Source organism: Ornithodoros turicata, chromosome 4, assembly GCF_037126465.1.
Source record: "Ornithodoros turicata isolate Travis chromosome 4, ASM3712646v1, whole genome shotgun sequence".
NCBI lineage: Eukaryota > Metazoa > Arthropoda > Arachnida > Ixodida > Argasidae > Ornithodoros > Ornithodoros turicata.
The window spans coordinates 11,550,743-11,578,729 of record NC_088204.1 but is presented as its reverse complement, the minus strand read 5'-3'; the positions used below and the strand labels follow the sequence as shown (position 1 = coordinate 11,578,729).

General features: G+C 47.4%; 3 protein-coding genes and 1 long non-coding RNA gene across 4 annotated transcripts; 1 reads left to right on the top strand and 3 right to left on the bottom strand.

Annotated features, from left to right (window-relative positions):
* Positions 1–9,154: 9,154 nt before the first annotated feature.
* Positions 9,155–11,600, bottom strand: LOC135391033 (glucose-6-phosphate exchanger SLC37A2-like). The gene has a single exon (XM_064621108.1). It carries the CDS (start codon positions 11,369–11,371, stop codon positions 9,815–9,817), a length of 1,557 nt encoding a protein of 518 aa, XP_064477178.1. The 5' UTR covers positions 11,372–11,600; the 3' UTR covers positions 9,155–9,814.
* Positions 11,601–12,439: 839 nt separating this feature from the next.
* On the bottom strand, positions 12,440–15,185 carry LOC135391031 (zinc finger protein 346-like). Its single transcript, XM_064621107.1, has 4 exons — positions 14,982–15,185; positions 14,624–14,792; positions 13,290–13,343; positions 12,440–12,879 (listed from the first exon to the last, which is right to left on the bottom strand). Exons 2-4 carry the CDS (start codon positions 14,784–14,786, stop codon positions 12,494–12,496), a joined length of 603 nt encoding a protein of 200 aa, XP_064477177.1. The 5' UTR covers positions 14,787–14,792; positions 14,982–15,185; the 3' UTR covers positions 12,440–12,493.
* A 635-nt stretch (positions 15,186–15,820) lies between these two features.
* On the top strand, positions 15,821–17,376 carry LOC135391032 (uncharacterized). Its single transcript, XR_010421852.1, has 2 exons — positions 15,821–16,400; positions 16,943–17,376. It is a non-coding gene; the product is annotated as an uncharacterized LOC135391032 (long non-coding RNA).
* Positions 17,377–19,120: 1,744 nt separating this feature from the next.
* LOC135392714 (calcium-binding protein P-like) lies at positions 19,121–27,014 on the bottom strand. The gene is made up of 4 exons (XM_064623435.1): positions 26,827–27,014; positions 26,444–26,568; positions 22,896–23,000; positions 19,121–19,321 (listed from the first exon to the last, which is right to left on the bottom strand). Exons 1-4 carry the CDS (start codon positions 26,841–26,843, stop codon positions 19,239–19,241), a joined length of 330 nt encoding a protein of 109 aa, XP_064479505.1. The 5' UTR covers positions 26,844–27,014; the 3' UTR covers positions 19,121–19,238.
* Between the last annotated feature and the right edge of the window lie 973 nt (positions 27,015–27,987).

Here is a 27,987-nt window from a genome sequence, read left to right as displayed (position 1 = left end):
CTCCTCGACAAGAGACAAATTTTATTGTGTCACCACTTCCACATGACGACCATCGCGTGGATCATCTTCAATGGACTCTCGCCCCAGTCGAAACTGCATAGCCCAGTCTTTTACCGTTGTGTACGACGGAGAGGCTTCGCTGTACATGTTGTCCAGTCGCGCTTTAATTTCTTTAGGCGAAAGTCCCTCTTCTGTCAAGAATTTTATCACAGCGCGGTACTCGATTTTTTTCATTTTAACTGAAGAGTGCACCCTGGCTGTTTGAAATGCCGCTCTCCAACCGACAAAAGCATGGAGAGGGTTGAGGATGGTGCTCCGGCCCTCCGACAGATGGCGCCACGTGTCCTTAATCGCATTTTCAAATTCGTGCGCATTTTCTACCTCGGGCCGGAAACTTATGGAACCACCCTCGTAAGTGCCAAAGGTTGCACAGCTACTCGGATTTCCTTTTCTTTTTTTTGCAGATTTTTTTGTAGAAATGCAGGCACGCTTCCCCGTGAAGTCGGTCCTGGCATAACATGAGACTCTTTTTAATTTATAAGATAATTCGCTGCCCTGACACAAAAGAAGAAGGCGAAGTAAATCGTGAGCCATATCAGTAAGCGTTTTGTCTTTTCCGTTTTATCTCGCTTTCCCCTCCTCCGTGGTGTCCACGTGTAGTGGCAAATGCATCCATTTATCGACATACCGTTCTTTTATCTCGACGCCCCTATTTAGTATACCGAGATAAAGATGCTTTGTCGCCGCGCGTTATCTGGTGCTCTCCTATATGGAACGCTCAGCGATAATTCAGGGATGACCTCAGCTATAGATGGGAACAGCCCTTCCTTGAAGGCTGGGCTTTGATAGTAGGAAGATTTTTTCTTTCTTTCATTCATGTTATTACGCTATATAACAGAAATGGAGATTCGCTTCTTTGTGCTTCTGTCTTTGGTGTCACATATAACCCATAAACGGTCACGAAACATCAAGCGCAGTTTATGTGACGCTATAGGGTCCGACCCGCTCCAGCTCGTGTGTGTTATCTTAGCCGGCCGATCCAACAACTTGGGTCCCACAACGCATCCTGTACCCAAAAGGGCCCGTCCAATGCCTTGAGTTTACGGGGCACTACAGGGATGTTTCTCGGCACTTGTGGTTAAAGATTCCGAGCCCTTCGGTTCTTTTTTTTTAATTACGTGTGGCACCGCGAAGCAACTGTGGCTATGAGCAGCATACAGACGGACAGATGGAGAGAGTGCGGGACAGGAGGTTTGTATGCGTCCTGGGCCGACTTCAGGTTGAACTGTGCCGACATTCGTCTGAAAAGTCTTCGGAAAACCAGGGAATACCTCCAGACAGCACAGCCGGTGCGAGGGTTCGAACCCGCGTCACCTCGCAGTCCTCGGCGTGGAACTTTCGGTTCCGGTTTCTTTGCAAAGCTTGCAGTAATCAAACTACCTTTACTGTTCCAATGAACAATGCCTCTGAATTATTAACATTTGTATAGCCGAGATCGCTCGCTATGACCCTATATGAGATGCCGGGCCTCCCCCCCCCCCCCCCCCCAGCTTCTACAGATCCGCAGCATAAAAGTAGGATACTGACCAGTTTCAAAAGTATTTTGTGAGATACTGAAGTCACCCCAAAAAGTACGTAAAAGTACTTAAGGTACATACAAATCGGGTATATTGCCGGATGGGATGAAAGATTACCGCCACGTGGCACTTGGGTTAACAGGGAGCCCACTTTGAAAGGGCAGCTGCACCTGCAACTGCAGCTTCGCCAATAGCTAGAGTTACGAGGCAAATCTTCCAAAGAAGCCCAATGTTCCAGATGTGGGTGTAGCACAAAGCATGCAGAATGATTTCTTCCAGAGTTTGCAGACTACGGATTTTTTATTTATTTATTTTTTTTCTGCAGGCAGTGAACCAGTGGCGTAACCAGCGGTTTCGGGGCATCGAACCCCCCCCCCCCCCCCGAAATGGTGCCTTTGTTAGTGCATTTGGGAGAGGGAAACGAGGGTGAATCCTCCTCCCCCATGTCAAGTCCCGTCCCAAAAGGTTTTTCTGGCTACGCCGCTGCAGCGAACTTGAAAAGTTGAAATGTCTTCCCATGACTTGCAACCGCCGGTCCTGAACATGACGAAGATAGGGACCGTTACAACATTACGGCAAGTTCGACGGAAGCAATCGACCAACTCAAGTCTGGAGTGCCTGTGGATATTTCACCCCCGATAGACAATCCCCCCCCCCCCGGAATTATAGGACTATATGACGACGTGCGATACAGACGTTGTCAACTGCATCAGGTAATTATGAAAAGTTACTGTTCTGAGGCTGAAACACACGAACAGACGAACACAGCACGAGCCACAAGGCACCTATAAGAAAATGAAATATTTATTACTTAAACAAAGATTATTTTCCATCTTGCGTCGTGTCGTTTGCGTTCCAGAATGCTTGGTCCCTGTCGTCCTGTGAGGTGCCAAACCGGTATTCACAACGTAGGACTGCGGTAACGGGAAGGAATGTACTACCTGAGCCTCACGGGTTTAGGTGAACCGCATACTGCCGGATGAAATCTAATGGTTCCTTGACATCCAGTTTGTTCCTGCAGCTATTGCAACACTGACAGGACATAAAGGGCTCGAAGCCTGTTATAGACAAATAGGACCATATAACCAAAGACACAGGCCGTGGCCTCGGCCAGGACCGGTGTTCATGCACGACTGCCACATAACAGGCTCACGAAACAATGCCGCGCTCAACTCGGTGCAATACCAATACTAAGTGATGTCCAAGTGCGAAAGGTGAAATTATAGAAATACTAGAGTACCATATTGGCGCTCACCTAACACTGTCACTTTCGTACTGCGTATATGTTGTAAATTAACTCCTTGAAACCAGAACTGAAAGAGCGGGGTGACTGCGCAGACGACACGCCTGCAAAGCTCAATCGCTCATTTGCAGTGTGGCGTGATACACGACTACAGTAATATATCGGAAGTCCTCGTGTACGCAGGTTGCCTTTATCTTGCCAGAGAGGCTTTGATTCTCAGAATTCAGTAAGTGAAAAAAAAAAAGAAGTCTGAAGTGTCCCATTGTGCATTTTGAGTGTCATATCTTCCATGCCCCTCACAACAGAGAGATAAGTGACTCAGATGAGCCGAGTTAGTTGACAGTGTTCACGTGGAAAGTACTATCTCTCCTCGTGTGGCGCGCGGGGTGTGTGCGTGGCAAACCCCCCTTCGACGATATCAGTTCAACTTTGTCGCCCCGTAGATTAGCTTCCCGCTGTGACGCATTCTTGGAGGCTTGGCAAAACCTGCGAGGTTGCCGTGGGCGTGACTCGTGGACTGTCCAGCATTTCACGCGGCCTACGAAAGTGATCCTTGTGTCTGTGTTCAGCTGATAGGGGCATCTATGTGCGCTGTAGCCAGTATAATCTGTCCAGAATCGCAAGCACGGGTTAGGGTGACAAGACCCCAAAAATATGTCTCGTTTTTCGCTGCGACATCTTCTGCAACGAATAAAATGAGCTCCTGCGAAAGAACGATGAGCGCATGTAACCTACAGAGCACGCGCAAGGCTCTGTTCCGCACACCTTCAAAAAACCCTCTCCACATCCAAAGAGCGCTTCGGCGAAGCAGAAGACGTCGTGACGTATCACGGGCTCCGGCACGTGACCAGTGACGTCCAACGGCCACAGCTGAAGCATGTAGTACAAGCTGCGCGTGAGCCGAGAAAAAAAAACAGAAAAGAAAAAAGGCCCTGAGCAGTTTCTACGTCACGCGGGGCTCGTGTCTCTCGTCCCCGACTGCTTCCTTCGACTGTCTTTTGTAAATTTTACAGCGCAGTTACAATACGCCGCAGAGCGAAAACATTTTGCATGGTGACTCCATGTGGACAGCTTCACAGATGAAGCAGGGTTTCGACTCACGTTAAATGTCACTTCCATGCTCCTTTAAGTTGTTGTGGCAGCATTATGAATCATTGCCGACCTGTGTCTAAAGTTCAAGTAACAACCCCCCCCCCCTCACTCCCCCTCAGCTCACGTGGCATAGTCGTTAGGGTGACCGCTTTCCACGCCGAGTTCTGGGAGGTGACACGGGTTCGAAAACCTGCACCGGCTGTGCTATCTGGGCTTTTCCGGCAGACTTTCCAAACGAATGTCGGCACAGTTCCCCCTGAAGTCGGTCCAGGACGCATACTAACCCCCCGCCCCTCTCCATCCTGCTGCTCTCTCCATCTATCCACGTCTGCACGTCGCTCATAGCCACTTGCTTCGCAGCGTTGACACGCAATAACCCCCCCCCCCCCCCCCTTGTAAGGAGGGAGGCGGAGTGGGTGTCGCCCAACCTTTAGAGGTGGGGGGCCTATATAAATTACTGTTTTCTATTTTATTATTATTATTTTTTGTTGTTTTGTGTTAGCGCCGCGAAGCAATTGTGGCTGTGAGCGGCGTACAGATGTGGACAGATGGAGAGAGGACAGCAGAAAGGAGAGGGAGGGGGAGGTGGGGTTGGTATATGCGTCCTGAGCCGACTTCAGAGGGAACTCTGCCGACATCCAACTGGAAAGTCTTCGGAAAAACTAGGGAAAACCTGAGACAGCACAGCCGGTGGTAGGATTCGAACCCACCACCTCCTCAGTTTCCAGCACGACCTCGGTTACCACCAACGACCGGATTTGATATACCGTAATCTGCGTCTCGCTTGCCCGCCGGGCATTACAAAGCCTCAATATAGCTTAGTGCAAGAAGAACTTGTATTAAATTTGCAAGTTGGGGCACATAAAACATCTTCAAGGTCAATCCTGCTGAATTTCCTTCGGTCCCCATACTGCCTTCTGTTGAGTTTTACTGTACGAGAAATGTCAAGATTCTCTTTCGTAAACACCATAGTCTGCTCAGCTGCTTCCGTTGCTGTCGTTTATCAGTTTCTGCTTGAGTGGTTCGTGTCATGATGATCAGCTGTGATGACCTGAGCAGAACTTTTGCTTGCTTTCCGCTATCTATCCCAATTCGCATGCTTGCGTGTCTCATATCCATTGCGGGTAACGTTGCATTGTAGCTATATCGTAACCAGTGGCGTAGCCACGGGGGGGGGGGGGGCTAGGGGGGGCTCGAGCCCCCCCCTACCTGCCACGGACCGACCCACACAAATCGTGCAAATCCGAGAACATAATATATGTGTGTGGGGGGGGGGGGGGGGGACAAGTGTGACGGTCGCGAAAGTTCTTGCAGTTCATGGCGTCTATCTAAGAAGCACTCTTGAATGGTTTTCGAAGTATGAGCTTTTCAAAATACTTCCAATCTCGTGACACCACCTCATTGGTCATGACAGCCTATACATGTAATCGTACTGTGAACGTCTAAATCAACTATTTTCGTTCCTTTTTTAATCCTCAGTTTGCAGTGTGCACAAGTATGTGTGTGTTGTCGACACAGGATCAGCGGGGGGGGGGGGGCGAGTTTTCGTAGCGAGCCCCCCCTACCTTGGAGGTCTGGCTACGCCACTGATCGTAACGCACATCGTGCTGTGAGAGCGAACGAGGTGCGGAGGTGAAAGTGTTCTTGTGCTTGTAATATACTAGTGCGCTCGTCACGTAGGCTGGTCCAAGTAAGAATGTTCGCGACAAACGTGGACCCAAGAATTAAAAAAAAAGAAAAAAAAAGGCAATGAAAATGGTATAGGGAGGTTGCGAAAAATGAAAGCACACTTCGGTTCGGTTGTTCGGGGTGCCGTGCTGTAATGGGGTAACGTGCATTGTAATGAGACCGTCATTGCTATGTGTGGTGGGATATTCCTGTCGGTGGCCCGGTGATTTGAGCGTCCTGTGTTAGCTTGACGAGGAACGTGCATGTGGATGCCCCTGGAACACAGACAAGATACTAAAGGGAAAAGCAGACTGGCTGTCGGTATTGGAATAATAAAATCTTTATTCGATGACACACACTAAACTTTTTTGCACCCTTTTCAGTGTAAGGTAGGTGTACCATAACTCACACCCTTTTGAGTGTAAAAATTTGTAGGTGTAATGAAATACACCTACCTCTGAGGGTGTATTTCACAACACACTCGCACATACACACCTCTGAAAGGTTGTAACATCTACTTAGCGGGTGTGCTGCTTATTGGTCTACACTGGTGATTGGACGATGCCCAATAACTGAGACTGATTCAATTTTTAGTGTGGCGTAAAGTCCGCAGCTTTGGTTCCATAGTGTGTGTATCATGCATATCAGCCAAAGTAAATACATAACGTGAACATGTAATGCATTGTGTGCTCCCAATATAGCAATTACGAACTGGTGCCATATTGGACCAATATGATATACGGATAAGGATATACGCGCTTACATTTAGACGCGCTTAGGGATAAATTCGAAACATCACATAAATGCCAAGGTGAGAAATGGGCCTTATGTGAGCCTTCCTAATTTCTCTATGGTCATCACGATGCGTTTCTGTTTGAAGTTGTCAAAATCTGTGATAACTATGTATTTGGAATTGATATGATTCATTAAATCTGATATGCTTTATTTTTCTGTGTTCTCGTCTGGTATTGTTGACTGGGCGCGGAAAAGGGAATACAAGGCAAGCGAAGTGGGCCGGGCCAATGTAAACGTGCATGGATAATTATGCACTACTTATTATTCATACGTCATTTATTTACAATCGTAGTAGTCCGCGCAACGGATGGATGGCGCTGACCGTCTCTATCATGGCGTCATTCTGAAGACACAGTTTAAATATACCTTGTATATGCGATGACGAACCAAGCTCACTTAAAAAGGCATTTCCCTTCTAAGAGCAAAACAGACACTATATACATTGCCTGTCTTGCAAGCGTCTGCAAATTCGATAGCCCTGCTCCCATTCCAGTCAAAACCAAGGGTGAGATGTCCAAGTTTAATTTGATTATACACACAAAAAAACACTGAATCGAGGAATTGCTTGGTGTATCAACTCAACATCAAGATAACGTTTGTGTTTCTTACTTGTTTTGGTATGACGGAAAATTAAGACTCAGAGTACACGCCATTTATATTCCATGAAATGTTAAACATTTCACAATAAGGCAAAACGCCCCTAAACCACTGCACCCTAATTACGCCCTTAGTACACCTTTAACACACCAATGTAGATGTGCACCCAATTCACACCCACGTATGAGAGGATCAGCCTCGAAGGGGTGTAATAAGAGTATGATCTGGGTGTATATTGCAAAATACACCTCTCTTACTGACATAGGTGTAAAAAAAAAAATTTGTGTGCAGGAGTGATTAGAAGCAGGCACAAAAAGTCACTTTACGTGACTCGAATAGTATGCCACTTTCGGGTCTCTCTCAACCAGGAATGTAGATTGAGAGGGACACAGAGGGCGAGGAGGTGATGCAGCTTCCCGAGGCGGACACATTATGCATCAGATAGTCAGTCACAGCATGGTATGGTCCAGAAAAGGTAGACTCACCAATCAATGGAAGAACGTTTCTTCTCTCTCTCTCTTTCTTTTTTTTGTCGAGGACATTTTGCTTTTCTGCTCTAGCTCCAAGCGACTTGCTAACACCCTCCGCACTAAGCAGCAGAAGAAGAAAAAGTAGTCCACCTTGTTAGCTAAGCTTTTAGCTGAATCATTAGTACTATATTATTTTTTCGCGTAGTTTTGCCAACTAACTTGTATAACGACGGTAATTTTAGTCCTTTCGGGGCACTACATGCATTTCCTACTACATATACGGTAGTTTATGCCAAGCTTTGGATCAATCTCATCGAATGTGACTCGATGTGGCTCTAGTGGCATTACCGCTTTAGACAAGTTGACTGTCCTAGATTCTGTCACTGCGGTGCTGTAGAAGATGTAGAGCACATTCTTCTTCATTGACCTTCCCAAACCGCACTCTCTCCGGGTCTCTTAGTCAGCTGGACTCTCGCCCCTTCTCCCTATCCAAATTGGTTGGTCCCTGGCCGAATCCAGCCCACTAACGCTCTGCGCTCGAAGCTCTTTTGACCTTTCTGGACATAATCGGACTTCGATCCTTATTGTGAAGGGGGTCATTATCTCATTCCCCACATCGCCACCAGTAATGGGGTCAAGGGCGGATGTCCTGACCCCCCACCCCCAATTTCAGTCGTTACATAGAGCATCAATTGCCCTTGGTAGTAGTATGCTTTCCAAGGCAGGACCCCCCCCCCCCCCCCCTCCTCAGAAAAATCCTGGATCCGCCCTGAATAGGGTAAAGTATCGCCTGTGGCGATGAAACGCCCCATTCATCGTCATAAAATAAAGTTATTGTTGTTAGGATCAATTTGCTGTGCCAGGGAGTTAACTGCAGGGTCAGGGGACTGCAGTTGAGAGTAACCGCAGTCTAGGAATATTTTTAAATAGTGCATTCATAATCTTAGTATGCATATAACGGCTTATTGCTACGCGACTTTTGCAACGCCGGCAGCGGGTCTCTTTGAAAAGCAAGGTCACTCGCGGAGCGCGTTGCTAAGGTCCGCTATGCACGTGCTGCGATAGTTATCGCCAGAGGTAATCCAATGCCACGTATCTCCCGTCTCCCGGCCTCACACCTGTACCCGCGAGTGCCCTGAAAGACCGCAAAACGCGAGCCTCGAGTATCAGTGCTGTTTGTGCACACACGCACAACTCCCCTTGAGTCACGGCTAACCAATAGAGCTAACACCGCTGGGGGGATAAGATAACGGGAACCGCATTCCTGGCCAGAGTTAGCGAACTATTGTTTGATTAACGCTATTCCTGACCACGATAGCGTGATACGTGGAGGATTGATTGATTGGGGATGGTGGTGATGAAAGGGCTCGCGATTGTCGGCCTCACAAAGGTGGGCAACGTCACGACTGACGGGGGAATGTGCGTCCTGGGCAGACTTCTAAGGGAACTGTGCCGACATATGTCTGAAAGCGTCTGAGGAAAACCCAGGAAAAACCCCAGACAGCACAGCCGGCACCGGGATTCGAACCCGGGTACCTCCTAGTCTCGACGTAACGTGGCTGAGCCACGCGAGCTGGTTGGGGATATCGTGGGCAGCTGCATAGAAGGTTATGCCAGCTGGAAGCCGACAAGTTTGGTGATAACTTTTCATCACCTACTCCCTCTATCATACTAGAGCTTGTTCCGCTTACAGAAATCGTACGTCCACTAGATGTCATCCAAATATGTATTTTAATATATTCCAGTATATACACTGATCTCATAAGGCCCTGTTGTCGATGGCTATATATTTCACAGATGTACGCACTTCATCAAGAGCATGCACTCCTCTATCTCACTACAGCGATAGAGGTACTTAGAATCAGGATTCTGAGCAGACATAATTGAAGAATTGATACATGGATAATGTATGGCAGATGATCAAATAAAGCCTTATGTGAACTCACAATTAACACGTATGATAGGCATGTCTGTACATCAACACAAATAAATAGCTACAGTGCAATGTCAGTGACTGTGATCTATATTCTATATTACAAATGTACATGTAGACGAGGTGCACAATAAAAACCACGTGCCTTCGAAACATACTTTCCACTATGTTACATATAATATACATACAAAAACAGCAGGTGTCTGCTAAAAGATTTCCAACGGTCTGTACATAATCAGCAATAAATCGCATCACACAGGATTGGCTGCACAGCAAGACTACATATCGAAGCACTTTTGTACATATTATACATATACCTGAAAGGTGCTACGAAAGACAAGGTCCAGAGTGGTAGCTGTGTCATACAACAGCCCACAATCTTTCTTGGGCAGCTTTCTCAGCACAAGTGAGAAGAACATCACAGCTAAACACACGACGCTTAATTCAGGCAAAACGCTTTTCCCGGCCGTAACCGCTCAATTTCTCGCTTTGTTACCCGTAAAAGGCATATCACGGCCAACAGATCCGACATCATCATCATGTAGAAGACTGAATTCCAGCCATAACCGAGAAGTAGACCCGCAAATAGTGGTCCCACGGCTGCTCCGAGAGATCCAGTCCCATCGATGATGGCTGTAACCGTTGCCAGGGCTTTCGAGCTGCCCGAAATGCTGCTATGAGTTCCCAGCTCTGCGGAAACTGCCGTGGTGATGAGGGCATATGGTCCATTGATGAGTAGGCCAACCACAAGTTGCAACAAAACGTTGGATACAAGGCTAGCAGTCCCGTAGGCTTGGTAGATGAACATCATTGGCACGGCTGCAACCAGGAAAACCACGCAAGTCAGGGCACTGGCCCCGGACCTGTCAGAAATGTGGCCAGCGAGAATTCCACCGACGATCCCACCGTAGTCAAAAGGAGACGACAGGAATGCGGACTGCTCAGAATCAAAGTGCGTCGAAGCGTGAATGTAAAGTGGCAGCCAGAAGAGAAAGGTGTAGCTCACCAGCTTCGCAAAGAACAGGGCTAACGAGAAGTCAACCACTCCAGGAATCTGGAGGGCTGCAAAGAAGGTTACAGCTTTCTTCTCGCTCTCTTTCTTGAAGCGGCTCTCGAGCAAGGACCGTTCTTCGCTGTCAAGGGTTCCGTCTTCCTCTGATGCACACGAGGTGTCTCCGGGCATCTCACCAGTTGTCGTTGACATGGACGCTTGTAGTACGGAATCCGTTGAACTCCTGCGTGGCGGCCTACATCCAACCTCCTCGGGGTAGGGAGGCAAAAACAACACGACCAGCACCGCCATGGCCCCAAAGATTGCGCCAGGCACCACAAATGATAGTCCCCAGTTGTATTCGACGAACGCCCCCGCGACGTAAGCCCCAACAATGTTCCCCACTGACGTGTGCGCATTCCAGACGCCGAATATGAGCCCTCGCTTGGATTTTCCGAACCAGTTCCCCACACAAGTAACCACACTGGGCCATCCTGTGCTTTGGAAAGCGCCACCAAGCATCTGTACAACCAAGTAATAAGCGAAACTATGTATGGCTAGACTGTAGCCCAAGCCAAAGAGATGCGTTGTCAACGCACTTAGTAACATTCCTAACGCAAGGAAATAACGCAAGTTTACACGTTCTGCTACGAACCCACTGATGAACATACAGACGGCGTAACTGAAGAGGTACACAGAATCGAGGGTGGCCAACAGAGTATTAGCATTGTCACCATTGAAAGGAGCCCAATCGCACCAAGTCTTGCTATTGTTCAGAGTCACAATGATGTTCGTATCGGGAGGGGCAGTACGGCAGTCTTGATGTAAGACGGCCTTGACAACGCTGATGGGACGTCGTGTCATGTGGTAACATGTGTAGGCAAGAAAGGTGGCGCTCAGGATGAAAACTCTGTAGTAGGTTTCGACGTTGGGTGAGCCAGGCTTACAGCAGAAATACCGCACCAGACGAAGGCCAGGGGGTGCACTTGCCTTTGCAGAGAGCATCGTAGCGATGTCGTTCTCGACACTCGACTGAATGTGACTTGAAACGGATGGCTGATCGTCATATGTGGATGCTGGCTCCAAAGGATAACGCTTTGTGAGTGTTGGAGGCAGGACTCGGCAGATATCGTTGGTATGGCTACGTCGATAACTGTAGAAACAGATGATAAAAACAATAAAAGGGCGAAAAGAGAGAGTGCAGTGGCGTGTGGGAAAGGGAAGGAAAAAGTGGGTTGCCAGACGCGCTGAGCGCGAGGCGCGATTCCACCAGCTGTTTGTAGTTTCGTTTTCGATGGTGTTGCTTGCGTTAATCTATCATCTCACTTTCTTGTCCTTGCAAACAATAGTAGCACCACAACATACATACTAATCTTTTGTCTAAATAAATATGCAAGATAGCATTTTTGAAACTACAACAATATCGATAAATCATGAAATAAAAGTTAGGATGAAAGTTGCAAAATTTCGGTATAAACTAAGTAACTTTCTAAATAAAATAAGGTTACTCTATCAACAGAAATCGTTTTGTAAGGGAAAATTATTACATTGGCTCAGAGCCGTCGCGAGGCGAGTTTGCGCCCGGGGCGGGGCAAATCTGAAGCGCCCCTCCTCCCTCACTGCCGTCAGAAGCCTTGTAAACACAGAAATGAAAACGCCCATTTACACTACCCAGGCCATAAATTCAAATTCTCTTCTTTATACTGTCCGACCAACCTGCCCCCGTCGCTACGGCTCTGCAAATGCATGTCCATGCATCTTCTGTGAACTTTATTGCGCCATTTCTGTCAACAGCTTTGCACAAGCACTTTGAGCTGGTTCAGAGAAAATGCAGCCATGTAGAAAGTATAACTTAACCGTGTCTTCTTGTGCAAGGGTGACCACAGCTGCACACTAAATGAAAAATATGAGAACAAAATGCTGAATTGAAAGTATTGTTTGGGAGCTGACAGACGGCAAAGCAAAAACTAAGTTGGCACTGACATATTTTCCATTATATATAAAAATAAAAGTTACAATGCTAATTTCACTTTTGCTGTGTCATCAGAAGGTGAAGAACTCATCTTACGCTGATTGTAACCTTATAAACACAAATTTTATTTTACTCGTGCTATTAACAAATTACGCCTAAAGACCGTGGCGTTTGCAAAACTCCGTAAAGTCCTCATCTGCCTGACACACGAGTATGGAGCCTGGCAGAATTGGCTTTATGCCTAGCATAGGTGTCTGCGTGGCTTCCACAATTTTTGGCTTTGTCTGTTGCACAGGCTGCAGCGCGATTGTCTTTCGTTTCCTATGATCTTCCGACTCGTAGTGCGCAAGGGCCTCACGGACAGATTTGAAGTGAACACAGCAGGAAATACAACAAAGGCCATGGCTCTGCTGCATGCCGGTAGCTCCCGCAGACACATTGGCGCTGTGTGGCTTCCAAGTCAGGTTTTCAAATGGCACAGCAGAGGTGCATTTTTTCTTGTGCCTCTCCGACGCCAAGTGCTGCTGATATGGTTCTGGACCTGTGAGACAAAAGTTGAGAATCCTGTATCAACAATACCAGGGATCACATCTTCGCAGGGAATATCAATGCTAGCTTGCAGGCTCATTGCTGCTAACTGCGATTTTCTCAGCACGTTGGCTCCCAAATTTCCTTACATGAACATCTTCTACTTTTATGTCTATACACGGCAGTGGCCGGCTGATATTACTGTCACAACTCCGCCCCAGCAGAATTCCAAGAGATTAAAATCTTGGGCAAATGCCTGACTGCTGTGACATGGCACACACCACACTGTCTCTGGTTTACTTAGGCCTTCTCGCGCTTTCTCTAGATTGCCTGAAGAAACGTCATCAGTGAGTCTGATTGAAAACGGCATTAACCGTCATTTCCAACATGCAAGTGTGCGAGTTACGTTGCAAACTAACTTACCTGTGAAGGTTTTTTGGCATACTTTGCAAGCAAACGGAGAGTTCATGATGTTCCCTGCGGAATATAGATACAGAAACGAGACTTTCATGAACACTATGTTCCCCACTTTTTCTGCATACCTGCACACTGCCTGCACCTAGCTAGCAAACCGATATCGTCTGTCCACTCAACAGCTCATCACAGTCGTACCGTATTAACGCGCATTTCCCGGCATGCTGGGTTTTGCAAGGTAGACCAGCTTTTACGATCCGCCCTCCTGGTCTATCCCGGCATGCCGGATTAAGCGAGGTCAACGACAATTCGAGCACCAAACATTTATTACAGGACATAGAATGACAAATATCGACAGCTGCTACACTCATTTAGATTTGGTCGTCACCAGAATCGCAGCTGTCCTCGTCTGTAAGGCCAGTTGGGTCTCCGTCGTCTTCGAGTGCTGCAGAGCTTGATGTCAAAGTGTTGCGCAGACGATGGTGCAGCACGTTGGTTTCCATGCCACCAACAAGTCCGCACTTTACAAAGGACTGTTTAATAACGTCTTCGGAAATGCGGCCCCATGCTTCTCTTACCCAAAGTGCGACAGTAAGGTATGAAGCGGAACGGCGCTTTCCGGCCCTTGTGTATTCAATCTCGCCGTCCCGTAGCCACGCCGTCCAAAGTTCTTTCATTGCTGTCTTGAATATCCTATTCCACACAACATGAGCAGGCTGCAGCAGAGGAGTCATTCCGCCACAGTTTTCAGGTGCGACGGCGCACTGTCCATTACAAGCAATGAACGGGGCCTGAAAAAGGCACCTGGTCGGACACCCCACACTTTCAGCTTGTAACAGTTCATGAGTTCAGCCGTCATACTGCCCTTCATTGCCACAGAAACGACGACATCCTTAGGGAAATCAACTTTTGGCACATTTTTTAGTCCCTTGAATATAATCATCGGTTTCAACTTTGTGCCATCTGCCATGGCAGACAGGACAACGGTGTGCATAACTTCTCTTTCCCGGTGGTTTTGCATATGACATGCTTGACGCCCTTGAAGTCGTAGGTCTTACTGTGTGGCAAATCAAACCACATCGGCGTTTCGTCCATGTTACCGATATTCCCAAGTTCTATCTCACTGATAGCTGAATTGTGGTAGCTATAAAAGGACTGGCACAGCAAATCAGCATTTTCTGGCACCTTTTGCCCCACACAGATGACTGTCCTGTTCACTATGCTGTATCTGTGTACAAAACGCCCCAACCACCCGTTACTGGCCTTGAAATCCGTTCCACTAGAGGTTTCTGTCAAAAGTTGCTCCGCTCGCAACTTGATGCAAGATGCTGACACAGGCATACCTTGTTTGCGCTCCTCTGCTATCCATGCGGCAAGTTCTTCCTCCATGGCAGGATACTTCGCACGTTTCTTTGCAGTCTCCTCAGTGGAAGGCACATTTCTTCTCTTTCGGATGGCGACGTTTTTCTCAGCCTTGCACGCGTTGAGCTTCTCTTGCTGCTCCATCCAGTCCTGGACGCACGGGCGAGGAATCGAGAAGAAACGTGTGGTGAGTGTGGTATTTCCCGGCATGCTGGTCAACCTCGGTTTATTCCGGCATGCCGGGAAATGCGCGGTAATACGGTAAGAGTCCCAGTTAGACTACTGCAATCTTCCGCACTGTCAGTCTACTGTTTTCATATGCAGGAAACATTTACTAACCTAGTGAAATAGGCGTTGTTTGGAGGCATTTCCCTACATCCTTTGCACCGGCATCGCTGGCATGTGATTTCCCTATTTCCACATTCCACTATTTCTTATGGCTGCTGCACCTGCGCCATCTGCTTGTTGTGCACCACACCCGCCCTGTCTCAAAAGGGCTACAGTAAACAAACGACACTAGATATGATTCAAATTTTTACAAGAAATATTAGCAAAATTTGACACATATCGTGATCAAATCGGATATTCTTCTTCTTCCATATCAGACGGGAGGAGTAGGTAAGAGTAGTGACGTCAGAGCTGTCGTCTTCATTGAAATCTACGGTCGTCTGCTTTTGCTGCTGCTCGTCTCGGCAGCATCATAGCGGACCCAGGAAAGTTCCAGTCCAGTGCGAATTTTGCGACGTGATGTTTTCTTCAGAGCAACATGAACGGAACCATACATAAAACACGCATCAGATCGTTGTATGTGAAGGTCGAAACCTCTTTCTGTGCGTTTCAGAGCTAGCTGCGGACGATAACAGCGCCACCCTTTCTCGGAACGTGCGGTAAATACCCCTAATTCGTGGCGTGAATGCTTTACGAACCCACGCAGATGTCCCCATACCGAAGTCAACAGCGTCACACTAAAGCGAAGCAGCGGACAGCGGTTCTTATGTGGCGGGGCCCAAATGTCAATGTCGTCTGCTGCACGACCTACTAGATTATAACGACCACGTCAGGCGCACCCCTCCCATGCGCCGCATTTTTGGAAGGCAGCGGTGGCGCTTCTGATCGTCCTTGTTATTGCTTCCTCAACTTCTACAATACTTTGTACTTCAGCTTACCTTAGCATTTCTGTACAAGCTGTGGACTTCCACAGATGTTTAATTCTGAGGTTGATTATTATCATCATTCTACGCGTTTTCATAGGAGCTATCGCTGTCGTCTGCTACGGTTGTCGTACATACGCTTCTGCGAGTTCAAAATTCAAATTTCCATCGTCCAATCGTGCGCCAGTCTGCCAGGGTGCGTCAGTAGCGCCCCTGCGGATCGTGCGGACAGGCACCTCATAGGGTTTGCTGATTGTGACATGGTCGTTATAATCTAGTAGGTCGTGGGGTCGTGGTCTGCTGTCATCATGTTGAGAATCGTACTCGCGCCCGTTCCACAACCTACCCGAGGGTTACCCTACTCCCATGGTCACGTGGTACAACGTACAACACAACTCTGTCACGTGACCAACTCCTACTCGAGGGTTAGGTTAGGCGGGTTGTGGAACGCACCCATTGTGAGTCATTCCTGAACGCAGATTGCCTTGTGCCTGGCTGAGACGGGGAATATTGAGAATCTTGGGGGCTGGCCTCCCAAGCTCTCAGTGTTTCACGTCTTGGGATAGGTATGTGGACACCGCAGAATTTGAAGTGAACAAATATAAAGGTGAGGTTTCTACGTAAGTAGATATCCCTTGTTACGCCATTTTGAAAGTGACCCAATCCGTCCATGTTTGCTGGGGGGCATTGTGCTCGCTGACATGGGACCTCCATGCAGGGGCGGATCTAGGATTTTTCCGAGGGTGGGGTCCGCTATGGACAAGTGCCAGGTGCATGCTGGCATTGGTCCATTGAACCCGATGTTCAAGTCTGGAATTGAAGGGGGGGTCAGGACATGAGGACCTCCCCCCCCCCTCCTAAATCCGCCCCTGCCTCCATGATGGTTTTGGTGATGGCATGATGTTTTAGGTTAGTTTAGAGCGGATTTCGCAGTTTGTCTCTGCCTTGCCTTCCCAAAACCCCCTTCGACAGTGAGGCGAAGCCGACTTGCGGAATAGTGACGCCAACCAAAGAAATGCCGTGAAGTTATAGTGACCTTTCAGGTGACTTCCATCAATCAACTTAATTGGAAACTGGCAGGACTGAAGCTGATGTGAATCTTGCTTCAAGAGCGGACAAGTACAGTACATAATCAACTTTGTTTTCCAGGGTAACCTACTGAAAGATGCATAGACACTGCTAAAGACAATGGAAGCCCATGCCACACCTGATCTGGCCATGTTGCTGTTGAAAACTTCATAAAACATGCTGGTGCTAGGCATTGCCTACCAGAAGAAGCAACAACTAGTTTCTCGTCAGCCTTCGACGTAGGACATCGTTTTGTGACAGCCCCAACCTCCAGCAAAGTAAATCGAGCAAAAGAGTGTCATCAAATACCGATGTTCCCAGGTGGTCTCCCCCCAAGTACTGAGCGCTCGCAGTGCCATTTAGCTACGCAACTCGAGCCAAAGTGTGCGCCAGTACACTCGGGGCTGTGGCGACCCGATGTCCCATTTTTTTTCCTATCGGGGGAAAAATGCAAATGTTCAGAAAAAGCAATGCAATTTTCATGCCTTTTTCGAGAAATACAGGATTTGATCAGAGCTTGTCGTCGTTGCTTTGTCTGACTCGGCTTATTTCACGGGGGTCTTTGGAACAGAATATAGGGTCTCGTGAGAATACTGTTCCGATAGTGATGGCCACTAACTACTTCTACAGTAGTTTAACTATAACTACTTTGCAATGGAGTAGTTTAACTGGTAGTTCAACTACTTTTCAGGGGAGGTAGTTAACACTACTTCTTTAACTACTGCAATGTATTTCAACTACATCTATAACTACTTAACGTTGTCCATCAATACCAATCCCATTCTATAGTGTTCTTGGACACCTAAATGTGAATCACAAGCAGTGATAAAAGTGAAGATTTAGTACACATGCACGGCACAATTGCTCTGCACCTCCGTTCTCATCAAACAAGTGCTCGAGGTAAAAGTCGGAAGCACAATCGTGCCGTAAAGCTTGCGGCAAAATCGGAAGTAGCTGCGCATGCAGTAACCTAACTACTGTAGTTTAACTAGTAGTTGCACACTACATTTCTGCAAGTAGTTGATAACTACTTTTTAACTACAATCAGGTAGTTTAACTAGTAGTTTAACTACATGTAGTTAACTACTGGCCATCACTGAGTTTGTCTAATATTTTCGCCTAGCCAGTTCACTGCAGACACTGCGCAAGTGTACGAGATACTAGAAGCATACAATTATTTCACCTTGGGCGAGTTGTTTGATCGGGGCGTTTCTCAAGACAGGGTTAATTTGCTACCATGCACAGATTCATGTTAGTGTCTTTTTTTTTTTTTGTACACAGGTATCGTGAGGGAATGTCACAAAGGCGATGTCAGCTAATCTTTCAGTTTGACTGTAGTGACCAAACGATTTAGTTGTCCTTTCCCCATGGGGTTGTGTACCGAAGTAGTTGCGCCTGCAGTAACCTAACTACTGTAGTTAACTACTCGAAATTGTAGTTTAACTAGTAGTTGCCGCTACATTTCTGCAGGTAGTTGATAACTACTTTTTAACTACAATCAGGTTGTTTAACTAGTAGTTTAACGACATGTAGTTAACTACTGGCCATCACTGTGTTCCGATGCCTATACGGGCATCATCGTGTGAACAGAATGCTGTGTCAAAGCACCAAACCATTATCAAAGTTAAAATAATGTCCTGGTTTTAGCACATGTTTGACCAGTTGAGTGTGGCAATTTTCTGACTGTGGCAATGTGATTTCTGTCTCAATTTAATTTTGACTTTAACATTTTGTTTTCTCGAAGAAACAAGAACACATCTTCTGGCTTTCGGCTTGTCTTCAATTCCGTGTTGACAAATGAAATGCAGTTCACATTTTTTGACAGTTTGAATTCCGTGCTGCATGTGTGCCCACGCTTTTATTCATCATGATACCTACATTGTGAAAAGGCATTGCATTATTACAGTACATTATATTACTATATATGCCAACTTTTCGGACATGGTTTTCATTTCTCGCTGGTACTTTTGGAGGTGTTACGAGAAGTTTGGCGGTGACCTGGGAAACTCCGTGGAGGAATTTGGGTGGAGGGTGTTGGCATCTCGTAAGGGGGTGGGGGTGGACACCCATATTGCTTTTCTGGCTAATTTTGGCCTTTGTAAGAGGTTGGAGACTAGAACATTCCCAAACAACATGCTTTTCGGATGACCTAGCATATTGAAGCACTGACAATGTGAAGCTTTTCTGCAGATTTTCTTTTTCATCCATTCTGAAAGGTTGAGATATAGCTGGTTGGTGAACGTCAACTGGTACCAGGAATAAACACGGAGGAACGCTTTATCTGTCAGTAATGAAGCAAGTTGTGCACAGTGCAAATCGAAGCTTGAGGGGAAGCATGGAGTGGTACTTGATTTCCGTGCCTTGTTTCTTGGCCTAATCAAGGCGGAGGCATTTCCGAACGGCTGACAAATTCATCGGAGTAATGCCTGTCGCGCATCTCCTCGAAGCGTCTGTGTCTCTCTGCGATAGGAAATGAAACACTTTGTTACATTGGACTTCGAGGCTAATGGACCTTGTGATGATTATGATTTGGCATTTTTTATGGCTCATAACTTCGCATACCTCACATAATGCGTAAGCATTCAGTCAACTCACATATATATGTCTTCACTTACTGACCTCAGTGGGTAGCGTGTTTACCTCCTACGAACACAGAACTCTTCTGTGCCAAACTAGTCCAGTACTCGGGGTCAAGTAGTCACTAGGGTCGAGGATACATAGAACAGATGGGACAGTATCCATCTTTTGGGCCATTCATGAGTCGAGCGACCCTGAAGGAGGCGACCACTTCTGACCTTTTCTTTTTTTTTTATTTGTGAATAAGTTTGAAGTCGAAAACTAGGTGTGGATAAAGTTTTGCAAAAAACATCGCAGGGAGTTTATCGGATAAATCCGAGAAGTCGGAACCCTATACATGAGTTTTCCTCCCCTCCCCAATTACGCGCTTCGACAACGAAACCGTCCCCCACCCCCAAAGCGCTGTATCCGCCCCTGAACGCGCAGGAGAAACCCCTCGAATCATTTCGAGAGACCGTATATGAATGAGTGACGCTGACGTCACTGTGTGACGTGCAGAGTCCGCCGTAAGTGCCTCCTAGTGTTCGCGCAAGTAGTGGTGAGGCGGTGGACTTGTTCCGAGGATTCGCGCTGGGCTTCTCTTATGGGACTGAACTGTTTCTCCTTTTTGATATCACCTGTACAACGACCACAACAAGAAACACGTACTCTGACCTGCCAAGCAGCCAGGGGTGGAGACCCTCACTTTAGGGGAGGGGTTCCTTTCTCGAAGCGAAAGGAGAGGGATAGAGGAACCTCATGTTTTTGTGAGGGGTGCCCCGCTCCATCCGGATCCGCCACTGCCCAACAGCAGGCCCTAGAGGCCTACACCAACGGCACCTGCAGAGAGGAGCGGATCTACGAAGGGGGGGGGGGGGTCCGAATGTCCTGAACCCCCTCAAGTTCTGTCGTTACATACAGGGTTATTCTAGCAAACGTTACACATTTCGATCGCACTATAAAAATGGAAGACTAGCTTTGGCCCATCCCGAACTTGCCAGACTGATAGCCATTTATCTGAAGTTTCATTCGATTTTTTTTTTGTAAGCGCTATGGTCATGTAGAAAGACAATTAAAAGGAAGCAAAATCTCGCGCCATGCATTTTCAATGGCCTATCCCACACAAACACCGCCATTTTTTCTTGTGCCTGCTTCATATTCACATCACTTCAGACAGCTAGCGCTGCCTACAGCGATGTGACATGCCGATTCTGACGTTATGCACCAATATTCTTGTTCCACTCTTGTTCTGTATGCTGGTGCCACCTGTGTGTGGTGAAATGAAAATGGAGCGCACACAACAGAAAATGGCGGCTTTTGGGTGAGATAGGCCATAGAAAATGCATAGAGTGAAATTTTGCTTGATTTTTAATTTTTCTCCTACAGGACCGTAACGCTCATAAAAAATTCCAAGAAAAATGGCTACCAGTCTGCAAAGTTCGGTGTTGCATAAACCCCGTCTTATATTTTTACGATGCGATCAAAATGTGTAACGTTTGCCAGACTAACCCTGTAGTTTCAAATGACCTTGGTAGTGTAATAGCATGCTGTCCAAGGCAGGACCCCTCTTCTCCTCAGAAAAATCCTAGATCCGCCTCTAACTTCAGACCCCGTTGTCCAGTCTCTTGTCTCCCAATGGACCTAGTCAATTATCTCACTATTCCTAAATCGCTTCTTACTTCTGCATGGTTACAGAACCAGTATCTGTGTACTCAGATGAGTGACAATCCTCATGAAACTATAGCACAAAGCAGCATAGACACGGACAAGGAGAGAAGTAGACGACGCCCCAACGCCATGTCGTTTTGTGCGCTTTTCACCATGGGGAATATTCCGTAGCAGACGACAGGGTGGATGGTGTCGTCTGCTGTGCGCGCCGCTCCTCATATTTTGCCGTTATTTGTGCGAATGCTCAAGACGAGGCGGAACCTCAGCCCCATGTGCAGCTTTTGCTTTTTCTTACATTAAAATATTCATCGGGAATGTCGTTCGTGTGAATACACGGTACCCTTACAAGCACGTAAGCGTCAGCACCACTACCTGCTATGTTATAACGACCATGTCATAGGCACCCCTTCCTAGCACCGCATTTGGAACAGGGTGTCGGAGCGAACCGAAAACCGGAACCGAAAACCGAAAAAAAACCGCTATTTTGGTGCGAACCGGAACGGAATCGAAACCGTATACATTTTTTTCGCTCAGGAGGGAAACCGAAAAATAATTTAACGGTTTTCGGTCCAAGAAAAAACTTCGCCGGTTTGGACTACGGATAGGCGAATGAGACGTCATGTGCTCTGAAGTCATGTCATGGATACTATACGAGGGTTACGGTTACGATAGAATGTATGTCGGTATAGTATGACCCTTAGGCTCCCTTTGTAATGGTTTATCGTTCGCGCACGCACACAGACTTCGAGGTACATGTGACTCTCTAGCAATGTGCCGCAGTGTTCGTTTTAATTTGATCCCCCCAAACTCTCCTCAACTAAACAACAAGGGGGCTGCATAACAGCTTCTTTATCGGTAATGTCGCGCAACGCGTCCCTTGTTTGAGAGCAGCTAAGTTGAATACATTTACGTTTACGCGAGGGCAAGCCCGTGCAAAGTGGCAACTCTTTTGTGGACAGGACACCAAGAAAATAAAACGGAGCCGTCGAGGCGCTTGTGAGTGAAGGTGTTCCTCGATTTGCGTCGTACTCGTGCGGTGGTGCTTGCTGGCTAAACAGTAGCAACAGACATTCGGATGGGACGCAATCGCTCCAACCCAGCAAGAAAGTACTTTATGTATGACATCACGACAAACAAGTCAGTTTGTAGCATGCGCTTCAAGAAATGAGAAAGCCCATTTGAACAGACAGTAACCTACAGGAACCAGGAGCTACCAATTTCACAGCTGTCTATTAATATTAAATACCATGTATGCTGAATAAACGGGTTTACATTTTGCAACATTGATTTTTTTTTTTGTGGGGATGAGTATTCCCAGCAGAAGCGGAACCGGTTAAAAACCGGTATGAACCGTTATTTTTTTGCTCCGGAGCAGAACCGGTACCGGATCGTTTATGATGTAACCGGAACGAAAACCGTAACGAAAAACGTTTCGGTTCGACACCCTGAATTTGGAAGCTAGAGGTGGCGCTACTCATCGGCCCGGTTATTGCTTCCTCAACTTCTACAATACTTTGTAATTCAGCTTATAGTATTTCTGTACAAGCGGTGAATATGCCACGGAAGATGTTTCATTCTAAAGTTGATTATCAACATTCTACGCGTTTTCATAGGAGCTGTTGCTGTCGTCTGCTATGGTATCCGTAAGTCCGCTTCTGCGCGTTCAATTCAAATTTCCATTGCCCAAACGATTTAGATCAGATCAGTAGCGCCCCTAGCGTGTTGTGCGGTCGGGCTCCTCCGATTACGACATGGTCGTTATAACCTAGTAGGTTGTGGTCAGCACTGATGTACCAGAGACCAACGTCACCTGCAGCTTCCTCAGCCGTCTCTTCTCGGTACTGTTGCTGTGGGGGAGTTTGTGCTTGAGGGGGCGTAGCATCTGGCGCATCCGCGTCTCCAGGGTCCCCTGGGCCTGCAGAAAGACGACTTCATGAAGGGAATGAGCGACAAGGAAGAATTATATATATATATATATATATAATGCAGGAAAAAAAAAGCCATTAAAGAAACAAATAAATGATACTAGACGTGTTTGAAATTCAAACTTACAGATTAATATGGCTTCTATGGCTGCACGCAGAGAAACAGATACTAATGGAACGATGCGGCAGCACCAGAGGACACGTGTTTCGCCGTGTTTGCGGCTCGTCGGCCCTGGGTAGCTGCGCATCGTTCCGAATTGGCAAACCAGGGGTCACTCAGCGAGCGATATACACCTGGGAGGGTGACTGAGCACTCCTCAATGCCACAGTGCAAGCCAGTGAATTGTAATGCAGGAAAAACGATGCGCAGCTACCCAGGGCCGACGAGCCGCAAACACGGCGAAACACGTGTCCTCTGGTGCTGCCGCATCGTTCCATTAGTATCTGTTTCTCTGCGTGCAGCCATAGAAGCCATATTAATCTGTAAGTTTGAATTTCAAGCACGTCTAGTATCATTTATTTGTTTCTTTAATGGCTTTTTTTTCCTGCATTACAATTCACTGGCTTGCACTGTGGCATTGAGGAGTGCTCAGTCACCCTCCCAGGTGTATATCGCTCGCTGAGTGACCCCTGGTTTGCCAATTCGGAACGATGCGCAGCTACCCAGGGCCGACGAGCCGCAAACACGGCGAAACACGTGTCCTCTGGTGCTGCCGCATCGTTCCATTAGTATCTATCTATCTATATATATATATATCTATATATATAGATATTCAATAAAGATCAGAAGTGGAGACGGTGCTTCTACAGGATAAGGATCCTTAGGATAAGGATCCTTATCCTGTAGAAGCACCGTCTCCACTTCTGATCTTTATTGAATATCTTTATTTTTCGTGGTCAACCGCATTCGTTTATTTCAACTTGTATCTATATATATATATATATTTATAAGTCCCAAACGTCGCCACACCAGCATTGGACAGCTGTTTCGGCCTTATTGGGCCTTCATCAGCAATGCGTAGGTGGGCGACGTTTGAGCGAGTGGCGGCGGAAGGTCACGTGGAACGTGATGTCCTCCCGTCAGGGTGAGTAACTCACCTCTGAAAGCCCAGTGCGAAGCCAGTAAAGTATTAAGTGAAAAAAATAGCCTAGGCTCTTTGGCTGCACGTTGAACATATGTTTATAAGTCCCAAACGTCGCCACACCAGCATTGGACAGCTGTTTCGGCCTTATTGGGCCTTCATCAGCAATGCGTAGGTGGGCGACGTTTGAGCGAGTGGCGGCGGAAGGTCACGTGGAACGTGACGTCCTCCCGTCAGGGTGAGTAACTCACCTCTGAAAGCCCAGTGCGAAGCCAGTAAAGTATTAAGTGAAAAAAAATAGCCTAGGCTCTTTGGCTGCACGTTGAACATATGTTTATAAGTCCCAAACGTCGCCACACCAGCATTGGACAGCTGTTTCGGCCTTATTGGGCCTTCATCAGCAATGCGTAGGTGGGCGACGTTTGAGCGAGTGGCGGCGGAAGGTCACGTGGAACGTGATGTCCTCCCGTCAGGGTGAGTAACTCACCTCTGAAAGCCCAGTGCGAAGCCAGTAAAGTATTAAGTGAAAAAAAAATAGCCTAGGCTCTTTGGCTGCACGTTGAACATATGTTTATAAGTCCCAAACCTCTCCACACCAGCATTGGACAGCTGTTTCGGCCTTATTGGGCCTTCATCAGCAATGCGTAGGTGGGTGACGTTTGAGCGAGTGGCGGCGGAAGGTCACGTGGAACGTGATGTCCTCCCGTCAGGGTGAGTAACTCACCTCTGAAAGCCCAGTGCGAAGCCAGTAAAGTATTAAGTGAAAAAAAATAGCCTAGGCTCTTTGGCTGCACGTTGAACATATGTTTATAAGTCCCAAACGTCGCCACACCAGCATTGGACAGCTGTTTCGGCCTTATTGGGCCTTCATCAGCAATGCGTAGGTGGGCGACGTTTGAGCGAGTGGCGGCGGAAGGTCACGTGGAACGTGATGTCCTCCCGTCAGGGTGAGTAACTCACCTCTGAAAGCCCAGTGCGAAGCCAGTAAAGTATTAAGTGAAAAAAAATAGCCTAGGCTCTTTGGCTGCACGTTGAACATATGTTTATAAGTCCCAAACGTCGCCACACCAGCATTGGACAGCTGTTTCGGCCTTATTGGGCCTTCATCAGCAATGCGTAGGTGGGCGACGTTTGAGCGAGTGGCGGCGGAAGGTCACGTGGAACGTGATGTCCTCCCGTCAGGGTGAGTAACTCACCTCTGAAAGCCCAGTGCGAAGCCAGTAAAGTATTAAGTGAAAAAAAAATAGCCTAGGCTCTTTGGCTGCACGTTGAACATATGTTTATAAGTCCCAAACGTCGCCACACCAGCATTGGACAGCTGTTTCGGCCTTATTGGGCCTTCATCAGCAATGCGTAGGTGGGCGACGTTTGAGCGAGTGGCGGCGGAAGGTCACGTGGAACGTGATGTCCTCCCGTCAGGGTGAGTAACTCACCTCTGAAAGCCCAGTGCGAAGCCAGTAAAGTATTAAGTGAAAAAAAAAAATAGCCTAGGCTCTTTGGCTGCACGTTGAACATATGTTTATAAGTCCCAAACGTCGCCACACCAGCATTGGACAGCTGTTTCGGCCTTATTGGGCCTTCATCAGCAATGCGTAGGTGGGCGACGTTTGAGCGAGTGGCGGCGGAAGGTCACGTGGAACGTGATGTCCTCCCGTCAGGGTGAGTAACTCACCTCTGAAAGCCCAGTGCGAAGCCAGTAAAGTATTAAGTGAAAAAAAAAAATAGCCTAGGCTCTTTGGCTGCACGTTGAACATATGTTTATAAGTCCCAAACGTCGCCACACCAGCATTGGACAGCTGTTTCGGCCTTATTGGGCCTTCATCAGCAATGCGTAGGTGGGCGCCGTTTGAGCGAGTGGCGGCGGAAGGTCACGTGGAACGTGATGTCCTCCCGTCAGGGTGAGTAACTCACCTCTGAAAGCCCAGTGCGAAGCCAGTAAAGTATTAAGTGAAAAAAAAATAGCCTAGGCTCTTTGGCTGCACGTTGAACATATGTTTATAAGTCCCAAACGTCGCCACACCAGCATTGGACAGCTGTTTCGGCCTTATTGGGCCTTCATCAGCAATGCGTAGGTGGGCGACGTTTGAGCGAGTGGCGGCGGAAGGTCACGTGGAACGTGATGTCCTCCCGTCAGGGTGAGTAACTCACCTCTGAAAGCCCAGTGCGAAGCCAGTAAAGTATTAAGTGAAAAAAAAATAGCCTAGGCTCTTTGGCTGCACGTTGAACATATGTTTATAAGTCCCAAACGTCGCCACACCAGCATTGGACAGCTGTTTCGGCCTTATTGGGCCTTCATCAGCAATGCGTAGGTGGGCGACGTTTGAGCGAGTGGCGGAAACATGACAACTTACCGGAACCAGGTAGCGGTGGCTGTTGCTGCGGAGGCTGTTGGTACTGGGGTTGACCTCCCTGAGGTTGGTTCTGATTGTAGGGGTTGTAAGGCGGGTATTGACCGGGTTGCTGCTGAGGGGGGTAGCTGCGGGACAGAGACGTCGCATGTTCTAAGCTACCTTAACCGCTGAGATGTTATAATCTGTCTGGGCCCACATGACGGGCTCGCAGACGATGCGGTGTAAATGGCGAGAATTTTTGTGCAACGCATGTTGTGCATTTCTGCAACGTTTCCCAAGGCTTCAAGGCCCCCTGTTTACTCCGCCATCTACATCCAGTTTGCGCAACTTCTCCTCTCTTAAACTTGCCCCAGCAGCCGCAGTAGGGAATAAAATAGACGTACCCTCCTTGTCCGGACATGATTTTGCTTCAACCCACAATTTCTTCAGCCTTGCACGGGACGGAAAAGCGCACCTGCAGGACCAGCAGCAGGTGGCCCTTTTCCTCTTCTTTAACTACCACACAAGGTTCCCATTTAGAGCTTCGATGTTCGTGTACGATAAGACGAGAAAGAAAAATACGAGCAGTGGTAGGTTCAATTGTCGTGGAAGACATAGCTTGGAGCTGGAGGAGAAAAAAAAAAAAAAAAAACGTGAAAATCAAAATTATTCTCAAATTCGCGCTCAACAACGGCACCTTCTCGTGTAATGGTTGACATAATTTGCTTTGCCCTTCTCTTTCTGATAATAATCATAATAATAATTCGTGGACAAATCTAGCGGACAACAGGTCTTGCACCTCAGTCATCATCATCATCATCTCCTCCTCCTCTCTCTCTCTCTCTGGCTTTCACCCACAAAGGGAGATCCGCCTGAGCTAAACGTGACCATTTTGTCTTTAGAATCTTGTCCTTTTGTTTTGGTCATATACATGCATCCTAGTAGCCTCTTCTTCGTTTCTTGCAAAGGTACAAATAGAGTTCCCTATTGTACTTCTTTTTCCCATTACACTCGCACGTTCCTTATCTTCGCACTTGTAACCCGTTGTATTTCGGAGCTACGGAACAACCATCTTTTCCACATCTGCTTGGTGAAAATCGAGGGACCGTTGGTGCAAAGTAAGCTTATCCAGCAATAAATACCAGGACAGACCATTACACACTTACCTGGTAAGGTTATGAGTCATACGGTGGTAGGTGGTCATACGGTAGGCACGGTGGTTGGGTTAAACCGTGACACGAGGTCATAACTTATGACCTCGTGTCACGGTTTAACCCAACCACCCTGCCAAAGGGGTAAGGGAAGGATCTAGAGGGGGGGGGGGCTGACCCCCTCCTCAATTTCTGTCTTCACATAGTGTTTAATTCTACCCTAAGTCGCGTACTGTAGAAGTGGTTTTTTTCGCGCGGAATTATTTTTCGCGTTTTTCGCGCACACCTCCAAAATCGCGAATTTAAGTTCCCGCGAATAACGCTGGCCATATGAGGGCGAAAATCGTTCGGCGTTCGACGCTATACCGAGACTACCTGTACTTTCTACTCCATGTAGCATAGGCAGTTTAAGCA

What these genes read in the sequence shown, in the direction of transcription:
- LOC135391031 (XM_064621107.1), bottom strand. Translation starts at nt 14,786, where the DNA reads ATGGAGCAGCAAGAGAAGCTCAACGCGTGCAAGGCTGAGAAAAACGTC. An exon ending in AGCAGAGGAGCGCAAACAAG is followed by an intron (nt 13,344 to 14,623) that starts GTATGCCTGTGT and finishes TATATTCCGCAG; the next exon opens with GGAACATCATGAACTCTCCG. An exon ending in ATGCCAAAAAACCTTCACAG is followed by an intron (nt 12,880 to 13,289) that starts GTAAGTTAGTTT and finishes TTTGTCTCACAG; the next exon opens with GTCCAGAACCATATCAGCAG.
- LOC135392714 (XM_064623435.1), bottom strand. An exon ending in GCCACCGCTACCTGGTTCCG is followed by an intron (nt 23,001 to 26,443) that starts GTAAGTTGTCAT and finishes GTCTTTCTGCAG; the next exon opens with GCCCAGGGGACCCTGGAGAC. An exon ending in GACGGCTGAGGAAGCTGCAG is followed by an intron (nt 19,322 to 22,895) that starts GTGACGTTGGTC and finishes TTCCTATCGCAG; the next exon opens with AGAGACACAGACGCTTCGAG.
- LOC135391033 (XM_064621108.1), bottom strand. Translation starts at nt 11,371, where the DNA reads ATGCTCTCTGCAAAGGCAAGTGCACCCCCTGGCCTTCGTCTGGTGCGG.